The following is a 12190-nucleotide window of genomic DNA, read 5'->3' on the forward strand; positions in this document are numbered from 1 at the left end:
CTTTGTTTCAATCCTAAAAGACCACTAATACAAGTCCATCATTTGTGAGGCCAAAAGCTTCAACACAACTTAAGGGTGCTGTTAAGCAGGGATGTTTCCAATGTGGAATGGAAGGTCACTTTAAGAGAAATTGCCCAATCTTTCTGAAAAGTTTAGAGAAGGGTAAGGGTGCAGCTTCTGCATCAGGTATTTCTCTTAATAATTATTTAAATGTTGATTTAAATAATGATCTTTCTTATAACTCATCTCATGCCTGGATTTTGGACACTGGAGCAACTTCTCATATTTGTTCCTATGTTCAGGATCTGGCACATAGAAGGTTGTTGGAAGATGGTGAAGTGGAACTCACACTGGGAAATGGTGCAAGGGTTGCAGCCAGGGCAGTGGGAGATATTTCACTTCTGTTAGACCATCATGTTTTGTTATTGAAAGATGTATTGTATATACCAGGAGCATATAAAAATGTAATATCTGTATCTAGTTTGACAAAAAGGAATTATGAATTCCGATTTTGTAATAAAGCTTGTACAATATATTTTGATAATGGGATTATCGGTTCTGGTGTGTTACATCGTGGTTTATTTTATGTTGATAAAAATATACCAAATAACAAAAATGAAAATAAGCAAGTTTTGCTTGGCAACCTAAAAGAGATGAATAATAATGCCACTGATAAACAATCAGAATTTAATTCAAAATATTTATGGCATCTCCGTCTAGGACATATTTCTAGTAATAGACTCACTAAGTTGGATAAGATGGGAATTTTGCATCTAAATTCTCAATCTGATTATTCAACATGTGAATCATGTTTACAGGGAAAAATGACTAGAAAACCATTTGTGGGACAAATGAAGAGAGCCAATGAAATATTAGAATTAATACATTCTGATGTTTGCAGGCCATTTAGTGAAATAGCTCGTGGAGGTTATCACTACTTCGTAACCTTTATTGATGATAAATCAAGATATGGTTATTTGTATTTAATGAAATACAAATATGAAGTTTTTGGAAAATTCAAAGAATTCAAAGCCGAAGTAGAAAATCAAATTGGGAAAAATATTAAATCACTAAGGTCAGACCGAGGTGGTGAATATATGAGTACTGAATTTGATGATTTCCTCAAGGAAAATAGAATTATCTCTGAACTCAATTCTCCTTACACACCACAATTAAATGGAGTGTCTGAAAGGAGGAATCAGACTTTGTTGGACATGGTTCGATCGATGATGAGTTATACTGATTTGCCTATCTCATTCTGGGGATATGCAATTGAGACAGCACTTTACATTCTCAACCGTGTTCCTTCTAAATCTGTTTCTACCACACCATATGAAATATGGACTGGAAGGGCACCAATTTTGAATCATGTTAAAATTTGGGGTTGCCCTGCTTATATAAAAAAGCAGAAAACAGAAAAATTAGAGGAACAGTCTACGAAAGGCCGATTTGTCGGATACCCTAAATCAAAAGGATCTATGGGTTATTATTTCTATCTCTCTGATGAACAAATTGTTACTATCAGTACGGATGCCATTTTTCTTAAGAAAGAGTTTCTGCGAGAAGGTGGTAAAGGTAGAAAGATTTTATTGGATGAGGAATCATCTAATAAAGAAATCCAACATGCTGAACCAATGCAAATTGATCAGCCAGATGAGCCTACCAAAACAACAGATATCATCACTCCAACTCTTAGGAGGTCTGAAAGGGTTTCACATCCTCCTGATAGGTATGGTTTAATTATTGACCATGAACAAGTGTTATTTGTTTTTGGTAGTACTGACCATCCTGATGATCCAGTTACTTATGAAGAAGCAGTATGTGATACTGAATCTTCTAAGTGGTTAGAAGCAATGCAAAGTGAGATTGATTCCACGTATAAAAATGAAGTTTGGGAACTTGTTACCCCACCTGAAGGAATAGTTCCTATAGGTTGTAAGTGGGTATTCAAACGCAAACTGAATTCTGAAGGAATTGTGGATACTTATAAAGCAAGGCTTGTGGCAAAAGGTTATCGCCAACGGGAGGGAATTGATTTTGAAGAAACATTCTCTCTTGTAGCTATGTTTAAAAGTATTCGAATAATCTTATCTATTGCAACACACTTTGATTTTGAGATTTGGCAAATGGATGTTAGAACTGCATTTCTCAATGGATTTCTTGAAGAAGAAATCTATATGGAACAACCGAAGGGTTTTATATCCACGGAAAGTTCTCAAGTGTGTAAGCTTAAGAGATCCATTTATGGACTTAAGCAAGCTTCAAGGAGTTGGAATAAAAGATTTGATGAAGCCATATAGAGTTATGAGTTTGTCAAAAATCTTGATGAGCCATGTGTTTACAAGAAGGTTAGTGGGAGAGCGATCACTTTCATTGTCTTGTATGTTGATGATATTCTGTTAATTGGGAATGACATTAGTATGTTAACTAATGTTAAGGTCTGGTTATCCTCTACCTTCTCGATGAAATATTTGGGAGAAGCCGCCTATATTCTTGGAATTAAGCTTTATAGGAATAGAGCTAAACGAATATTAGGGCTATCTCAAAAACTCTATTTGGAGAAAATTCTAAAGAGATTTAGAATGGAAGACTCCAAAAGAGGATTGATACCTGTTAGACATGGTTTGCAACTCTCCACGGAGCAATCACCTAAAACTCCAGTGGAGAGATCAGAAATGGCCAAGATTCCTTATGTTTCTGCTATAGGAAGTCTAATGTATGCTATGTTGTGTACAAGGCCAGACATTGCATTTGCTGTTAGTCTAACAAGAAGATATCAATCAAATCCAGGTATGGCTCACTGGATTGCTGTTAAGGCTACCTTTAAGTACTTAAGAAGAACTAAAGATATGATCTTAACATATGGAGGAGGTGATCTGTTAATTGAAGGCTTTGCAGATTCTAGCTTTCAATCAGATAAGGAGAAACTTATATCCACTTCAGGATATGTGTTTACATGTAATGGAGCTGCAGTTGTTTGGAAAAGTTCTAAACAAGATACTGTAGCCGATTCCACTACTAAGGCTGAATATATTGCCGCCTCAAGTGCCGCTAAAGAAGCAGTGTGGTTGAAGAACTTTATCACCGAACTTGGTGTGGTTCCTTCTATTGTTAGTCCAATCCCTTTGTATTGAAACAAAGTATATATATATATCAAATGATATATATATATATATATATATATATATATATATATATATATATATATATATATATATATATCAAATGATATATATATATATATACATACTACGGAATAATAATAGTGATACGATTTTTGCGGTTCAGAAAAATCGGATCTGGAATGAGTTTTCGATTTTGAGCAAGGTTAATCAGTTTCTTCGAGGCTTGATCTAATCGACTTAGTGGACTGACTAGAGGCTTCACTAATAGAGAAGCTTTAATACCGGATTGGAATCTACAAGAGATATTTTTCCAATCTCATAGTATAAATATCAATTTGATTATTGAAGAACTTAATGATCTTGGTTAAGGATTTGATGTCAGACATCAGATGTTTGATTGTTTATCAGAGTGATTGGATCACACTGATTGTTTGTTTAGGGAAATTTTTTTGAAATTCGTTCCTAAATACCAACATGCTTCCGCTTCAAATCCTTCACATGAATCATCACATTACTCCATGATAGATAATTTGTACTAGTGAGTGAAATGTTGATTAGAACCAAACCTGGATTTTCAGATCGAGATGAGAATCTTCTTGTTGATTCATAAGATTGATCATCTTCAACCTTATTATGAAAAGGATTTTCATCCTCATCATGAATCTGCTGATTTCTTTGAGTTCTTACCATTAGAAACCTAATGCTCTGATACCATCTAGAAATGGATTAGATATTATATTCTTATTGAATAATCTCTCAAAAACAACTATTAGGCAAGCTTTGCTTTTATACTTGCTAATAGATTCAATACATTTGGGTAAAAGTAAAATACAGGTAAAAGTAAAAAAACAAAGCTAAGGTGTGGTAAGGAACATAATAGTTCCATGTGTATACAGTAAAATGAAGTATATAGTGAAATGTATAGTGATATGCTAACATGCTGGAAGATAAATCACTAGCAACGGCGCCAAAAACTTGATGTACCCTGAGGTGATGCTCAAAGCTTTACTAAGGGATAAGTGCACCTCGTCGTTATCGAGTAATAAAAATGGAAAGTCCAGGTATCGAATCCATTGGATTTATATCGCAACTACCAAACTACTCGGTTTATAACGTTATTTAGTTAAGTTATTACTCGAATTTATATCGCAACTACCAAACTACTCGGTTGAATTGGGTTTTTGGTTAAGTTATTCTACTCCTAAGTTGATCCTACGCAAAACAAACACTCTGATAGTAGAACAGAATGATACGATAATACAATATTCAATCTAATTAACCAATTGGATTAAAGACATAATCTGAGTTTGCATAGACTTAAGCTCAAACTCGTCAATTTTCTGATAAACCTAGCATGAGTATATCAAACTACAATTTTTTCTTAAATTAATGATTCTTAGAGGAGGATCTAATAGCAGTACTCTCTAAATAATTATAAATCTGAAGACTTGTGGAGAGAACAGAAAGCAAAAAAGTAAGTGTGAGAGTGACAATAATTTTTATAGGGTTTCAATCCCAATATTATACTTACAATGAAATTTATTTCAATTATAAATTTTGTTATATTATTATTATTATTATTATTATTATCAAGAAGTTATTTTTTCCCAGTTCTCTAGACAAAAATATTGTAAGCGTCTAATACATTTGATAAGATGTTTATTCTTGAAGAATTTGGATTACGCTAGATACGAATTCAAAATGAACGTAAATAAAAATAAATTTTGATGCTCAAAATTCTAAAAATGTACATTAATTATGAGATATTGAGATAATTGCTTTTGCAACATTGGTTTATATAGTTTTTAACTGTTATATTGTGGTTTGTATAAAATTGTTAGTATTTCAAGAGTTTTAACAGACGAAAATGAAACATGATCATAGGATAAGTTGTTGGAAAATATTAATTAAAAAATATTATTATTTGAATCTCTTCATAACGATTCTAATTAATAGAATTAATTTCACATATTAATTATAAAATGTTTTTTTTTGTACTGAATGGTTACAACTGCGATTTAATTCTATTTAACTAAAATTAATTTATGGACTTAACACTTCATTAAGAAAAAACATCTATCTATACTATTAAAGCAGGAACCTCATTTGCCACGTGTCAGCTTAATACAAGCTTGACTGATGTGTAATTTTTGTAGTTTTTCAAAATTATTACTTATTACTATTAATCAACAGTTTCTTTTATTTCCTCTCCCGTCAAACCCTTCCATGATCACATACATTTACAGATATTAGACCCAACTACTTATGCACTCTATGAACAGTTTTTTATCCCTCTTAATCCATATATCTCAACTGCTCTCTCCCTCTCACTGTACGCACCTTCATCTTCACCTCCCTCAATTTGATTTTTCATAAGGTAAACATGTTCTTCCTCGATTGATTATATGGTGTCTCCATTTTTTGACTTGCATGTCTTCTTCATTTCAAACCCAAATTTTCCAATTAAAAGCATTTCGCATTAACCTAATCCACTTTTCTTTTCTTATCAATGCGAATCGTGTTCTTTCTCTGTTTTTTGTTTTCCTGATCAATTTATGCTATAAACCTGATTATTATTGGTATTGGAGAACCACGTTCTAATTCTGATTTAAGATAAATACAATTCAAGAAAGTAACAGATCCATAATGAAAAGGAAATGAAATTTTGTTTTCTTATCTCTAACACACAACATGACTTATCAATTGGCACTATTATCTGAAAACAATTTCTCTAAATGAAATTTTGTTTGATTGATTGATTAATTAGCTTTATCTCCTCAATTTTTTTTTTTGTTTCTTAAAAGGAATTATGTACTCATGTTCATATTGTTCTTTTTGAGCTTCACTAAGATTTTATGGCTAAGCTTCTTATAATTATCTGATTTCTGTTTTTTTACTCTTGCTTTTGAATCCAGATTATGAATGAGTTCGGCTTTAGACTTATCGGATTTCAAATGCCGACTTATCGAATTTTTTGTGCAAATCAGCAATCATACTCTGCAGGAAGAACACTTGAGTTTTAGTCTACTTCATTTCACTAAAGATGGTTCTAAAAGTACTATTTTCCATTCAATTCTTGCTATTGCAGATGATTTTCAAGTATGCTCTTCTCGATCTGAACCAACTAATGGTCACCCTCAAGACACTTTGTATTGGCAGGTGAGCAGGGCGAGGATAAAAATATCAGATAGAGGGGATTTCCTGTCTGGAACAAATGATAGGTATGAGAAACAGATCTAAATTTGGTCTTTCTAATACCAAAAGTCTATGTTGGATATTCATCACAATCAGTGGGTCACGGAGAGCTATAAGTGCAGTTGAGGGCATGATAATGCATAAGGTAGCTTATGCTTCTGAGGGGGGGGGGGGGGGGGGGGGGGAGTTAATATTTAGAGAATTTTGAGTTATTTTTGTTATGGTATTTGTGGTGGGTTCCTTTATATATTTTTGTATTTTGAAATTTGTCTGTATACCTCCTTTTCAAAGATGAGTTGGTGGTCAGTAAGTTTCAAACTATTATTAGAAGCCAAAAAGAGTAAGAAGAAATTTTATGTAGGATATTTAGATCAAATTGTTTTGGGTGAAGAAACATTGTTGGATATTTAGGCATTCGTTACTTTTATGTTTTGAGTTTTCTAACCAACTTGGTTCACCAAATGATTGTTGAAACTTTTATGGTTCGAGGAGGATAACCGGAAATCAATTTTAAGGTTTTTTCCGTTTCTTGTGTGAATATAAAAGATCTTTGCTTATGCAAAAAGAATAGAAAAATCCCCTTGATGATTGTATGGAGACGTATTGATTTTCAACAAACAAATGATATATAGGAAGGTAATCAAGCATTCATGTTTATTAATTTGTTATGGGATTAAGAGTTTTGTTCTTTTTTTTTTACAGAAAATTGAATTTAAACAATTGGATTTGAGGGCCGTTTAAGCTAAGAACTGCATTTATCTAATGTTTTAGAATTGCTTTCAACTTTGTGCTTTAGGTATGCAAACTTTTTGGAACTGCTACCAGTCTCTGTGATTTTGGCATGCATTTCACTGCAAGAGAGGGATGTATTACTGCTCTCTTTGGCTCTGCCTTCTCAGAAACTAAATGGTAAGGTTTATGCTATTTTGAGCTTGAGTTAGTCTTGGAGCGTTGGATAGATGTGGTTCAAGTGGACTGTCTTCTGTCTGTTTTTTTTTTGTAGATAGAAAATTTGATGTCCTGCCAGAAATATTTCTGAATTTTCAATACCTTGCTTTTCCCCATAATATACAATGTTTCATTTTTATTGCCTTCTCCACTTTATAGAACTTTAGTTTTTGAATCTACTGCTAACAACTAGACGCTAAAAGAACAATTGTCATTCCAATGTCCTAGCGAAAAACTCTGGAATCAGTACCTTCAGCTGCCGCATTCTCCGGTAAGTTTTTCAGTTCTGTTTATAACAATTTGATTAAGTACTGATTATATAATAAATTGAGTTACTTTAGCCCATGCTCTCAAGTCACCTTGAACTTATAAGGACTGCACATTCAGTGACTCTCAACTATTAGTTTCATTATTGCTTTGTGATTGTTCTGTTTATGTTCTTAGTTTTGTTTACTATATATCCTGCCTCTTATTTGCACACACACACCTGTTGATATTGTTCCTTGCTGTTTTTTGTTCAAAATTACCCACAAAGAGATTCTTTATATGAAAATTCTAATATATGTTCAAATTATCCTTAAAGTTTAGTTTCTTCTGAAAGATTGATAATTTTTTATGCTCATTTACAGTTCATTTCATTATATTTCCACTTCGGTTTGGCAAGATGATGAGTTTCTATTTACAGTAAAACCCTATTAATTAAACCAATCTAAAAATGGCGTCCAATTCTATTCTTGGCTCTAACTTGCCTTTTGAAGTCAGAATTGGAAGCTTGCAAGTTCTTCCATATATACAAAATGAATGCGATACCGTTTCATTAAATTGAGCCCCTCACATGCCATATATTAATTTGTACAATTGTTTTCAGGTGGAGACATTCCCAAATAGATTTTATTTCTCGGATATTGTTCTCAAAAGGAAGTACAAACATGAGATCTTTGTTCATATTTACCATAATGCCTCCTATATCGCCTTACACATAATGACTTATAAAAAGAATCGGCGTTTGTTGACGTAACTGATTGCTTATCCGGATTATCACCATATCGGTACACTCACTGGTACGTATTAAACCTTAATGTTCGATATGTGGAAGTTGGTGAACGTTTACAAGAAAGAAAGTAAATGACACGCATTCTCTAGGATCGTTATTCAGTCATAGAGGTACATAAACTAGGGCATCAAGAAGCAAGAAGAAAAAGTGTTCTGATGTTAGATTTACAGGCTGATTAAATGGTGAGAAATTCAGATTAAAGGAGAAGATTGGTTCTTACTTCGTCTTTGCAATGTAAAATATATAATAGTTACTTTTTATGGTATTAATTGGATAATTTGTAATTTTATTTTATATTATTACGTTCAATTATCAATATTAATTAAAAATGGTTGGTTATCATTTTAGATTCCTAAATGAAAGAATGGACTCAAAGTTGTGTTTTTATATTAATTTAAAGCTAAATAATCGAATTCTTAAATGGTAGATATCATTTTTTAAATAAAGAATGAATTCGGTTTATTAACTGAGTTTCATTTTAGATTAGAATAAAGGCTAAATAATTTATTAGTCTCCATCTTTCTACATAACACACTATCTATTTAGTTTTCCTATTTTGAAGAACATATTACAATGTTTCTATGTTTTATCAATATTAATTATTTGGTATTTTTGTGTATTTTTTTAGATTTTTAACTAAATATATCTTAATTTTAAGAATAGCCATAATACTATACAAAATGGTTATGTTACTATGTTATTTTAGGTTTATCTGTTTATGTCAAATATAACGATTAAAAATCTAAAAATAAATAGACAGAATGACCATATATTTTGTGGTGAAGCTCTTAGCCTATTGGTTAAGAGCTTATTTATGCCTTGGGAGGTCATGGGTTCGAATCACATCCGGGTCTGGTGGGGATTTTTCTTTCTTCTTTAATGTAAGCGCATTGTGCGCAATTTTTTAAAAAAATAGACAGAATGACCAAATAGTTAGTATTGACAAAAGATAGAGACTTTATAATGTGTTTTTTAAAATAGAAGGACTAAATGTGCTAAAAATGAGTGGAGTAATAAATTATTTATCCTAGAATAAATAAACCAGAGTCCTGTGCAAAAATTACAGTACGATCTTTGCTTTTTGGTCTTTTTTCGCATGCATTTTCCTACGTAGTAAGAGAATATAAATATATTGCGACAAATAAATATGATAAATATTAGAAAATTAAATATTGCGACAAATAAATATGATAAATATTAGAAAATTAATTTACGTACCAAGAAGTTAATTGCAAATTATCATTATCATGATAAGAATTGAAATAAAATTTAGATTTTTAAAAAAAAATTAAAAACTATAGATTAGAATTGGATTCGATCAATTATAAAGGATATTAGTATATGGATCATGATAACCAAATGAATTTGATCATTTATTGTTAGATCTAGACTTATTAGAATACTAAGGTGGAGATTTAATAATGAAAAAACTCTTCAAATTTAAGATTATAAGACCTATTTGGTTCGGGTGTTAGGTCAGACAAACTCTCCAAACACAATAATTCCCACGGTTTGGAGTAAAACGTTAAATGTTGCTCCGAAAAACTGAAACAAACGTCCCCTAACTCTCTAATGCTCCAAGAAATAAAAATTGCAGTGTTTATTACTTTCTAATTGCTTCTTTCACCATTTGAAATTGTTTTTTTTATTATATTTACACATTGTTTCTTATTCTTTTAATTCATTTCAAATTTTACTTTATTTTATTTTATTTTTGTTTCTAATAGAAGATGTCTCAACATGACTATTCTAAAAATTAATCTGAATAACTGGACATTCTAAGCCCGGATCATAAGTGTGTAAAAAAGTACTATAAGCATAACAATAGTTTTAAAAGCATTGGCACAACAATTTTAGATGAAAATATATTTTCGGTTTAATATATTTTTATCCCCTTGAAAAGATATATTTGTTGTTTTTTTTTATTTTTGCACTTTGAATTTGATGTTATTTTTATTGATTTGTTTTACTTTTCTATTTCTGTATATTTATTAATATGTTTCAGATTATTTTCTTTTTTTTACTAAAATTATGAAGAAAAAAGTTAAAAGAAAAAAGTTTATTTAAAATAAAAATATATTGAAATAAATCCGCGCATTGCGCGGGTTGAAAGCTAGTATTTAATTAATGGGCAAAAAATATTTCCATTCTCCTCTTTATATGCTTATATATTGGCATTCTCTCTTATTTTCGAAAAAAAAACGAGAGGAAGATAGTTATCTCCTAATTATCTTTTTTGTCCTTTCATTTTTGTTTTCTATTCTTTTATTGGTTTTTCTTGCTTACGAAATTCAAGAATATATAATTATTAGAAAATATTAATGAAGTCAAATAAGTGATATCTGGAAGCGTGACTGATATTTTATACAGTAAAAGAATGAAGAACAAATTGATTGAATGTCTTAATAAATATTACGAGATGAAAATATGAGAAATCATCACCTTAAGCTGATTCTCAATTAGATATATTGGGTTATTATAGCAGAATGAATAATTGAATTCAAATACTTGGTGATCATGAAATTCTATCAAGCAAAATGATTATCATCAAGATGAATTTGTGACTAATTCTTATGAATTTTATATTTTTTATATGTATATATTGAATTGAAAAAGTTTCTTCATGTGCAACATTAAAAAAGTATTGATTGTAATAGTTTATAACATAATATATTGATATTGCTTCCATTTTAACATAGATTGTAATTCTTTTGTATCGTAAATATAACATTTAATTTTAATTGTAGTTTAATTTAATTTTTGTTTAACATAGATTGTAATTCTTTTATATCGTAAATATAATATTTAATTTTAGTTGTAGTTTAATTTAATTTTTGTCTTTTCATTATATTCTAATATATTTCTTAATGATTGCGGCTACCTATAGCACTCTTATTTGAGTGCTGGATCTTTGTGAAGCTGCTGCTTCTAAAAGTTCCTGAACTGTGCCGTCAGTCTTGACGGAACTGCCAAATAAAGAGCTAACCCCATGCTATAGCTGACGGGAGAAAGAACAATGGATAAATAAGTGCTCATGAGTTTTGACATCCGCAGAGCATAAATAGCAACCAGAAGTCACTTGAATTCTGCAGACTCGTAGCCTATCATGTGTTGGCAAAGCATCGAGTGAGGCTCTCCAGCAAACGAAAGAGTGAGATGGCAGAATTGACGGACTTCAAATGAAGCTTTTCCAAGTCGGAACAATAGTAACATTAAAATTCCAGCTATAAAAGTTTTTCATAGTAAATATTTTTAGGAATACATAATGACAAATATTTACATTGAAAACATATTTGAAAATGTAATTTTGTGCATAATAATAGTTAAATTTGAAACCTTCACATCCCAAGAGGTCTTATTCTCATAAACATTTCCATACCTAATTACCCTCATTCCAAACAAGAGTTATCATTAACTCTTACTAACCATTTCTTTATGAAGCCATCCAAAGCTCCATCCAATCAATACTCTTCAGATAAATACAAGTAAATAATAAAAAATATAAATGATAAATACAAAAGAGATATAAAATCCTTCTAAAATCCACCAACATTCAAACAATCCTTCTAAAAGAGATATATTCTTAACAATCCTCCAACATTCAAACACTTTGAATCTCTTCAATCTCATTTCAAGAACTCACAATAAAACAAAGCATTTCATTGAGTTTATTAGCATTACATATATAACCACAATAATTATACAGGACTTGAAAACATAAACCTCTACAAATTCCAAATCTGAATTTGTGAAACCATGACATTATGCGATCAAATAGTCGTGACCATTCAAAAACTGAGACATCAAACAAGTGGCATGTCACCTCATGATTGGTCTAGGAGGAATTGATCTGGGAACATATGTCATC

The 12190-nt window shown here is 31.0% G+C and overlaps 1 protein-coding gene across 4 annotated transcripts; it reads left to right on the plus strand.

Annotated features, from left to right (window-relative positions):
- Positions 1–5348: 5348 nt before the first annotated feature.
- Positions 5349–8664, plus strand: LOC136208386 (uncharacterized). 4 transcript variants are annotated; one of them, XM_065999236.1, is made up of 6 exons: positions 5349–5502; positions 6041–6180; positions 6268–6346; positions 7117–7229; positions 7497–7539; positions 8137–8664. In XM_065999236.1, exons 2-6 carry the CDS (start codon positions 6048–6050, stop codon positions 8249–8251), a joined length of 483 nt encoding a protein of 160 aa, XP_065855308.1. In that variant the 5' UTR covers positions 5349–5502; positions 6041–6047; the 3' UTR covers positions 8252–8664. The 4 variants fall into 4 exon arrangements, with proteins under 4 accessions (XP_065855308.1, XP_065855309.1, XP_065855307.1 ...); XM_065999237.1 differs by having other exon boundaries at positions 6285–6346; XM_065999235.1 differs by having other exon boundaries at positions 6041–6346.
- The last annotated feature ends 3526 nt before the right edge of the window (positions 8665–12190 follow it).

This window comes from Euphorbia lathyris, chromosome 10 (assembly GCF_963576675.1).
Source record: "Euphorbia lathyris chromosome 10, ddEupLath1.1, whole genome shotgun sequence".
NCBI classification, from domain to species: domain Eukaryota; kingdom Viridiplantae; phylum Streptophyta; class Magnoliopsida; order Malpighiales; family Euphorbiaceae; genus Euphorbia; species Euphorbia lathyris.

What these genes read in the sequence shown, in the direction of transcription:
- LOC136208386 (XM_065999235.1), top strand. Translation starts at nt 6,048, where the DNA reads ATGAGTTCGGCTTTAGACTTATCGGATTTCAAATGCCGACTTATCGAA. An exon ending in GCCTTCTCAGAAACTAAATG is followed by an intron (nt 7,230 to 7,496) that starts GTAAGGTTTATG and finishes CCAATGTCCTAG; the next exon opens with CGAAAAACTCTGGAATCAGT. An exon ending in TTCAGCTGCCGCATTCTCCG is followed by an intron (nt 7,540 to 8,136) that starts GTAAGTTTTTCA and finishes AATTGTTTTCAG; the next exon opens with GTGGAGACATTCCCAAATAG.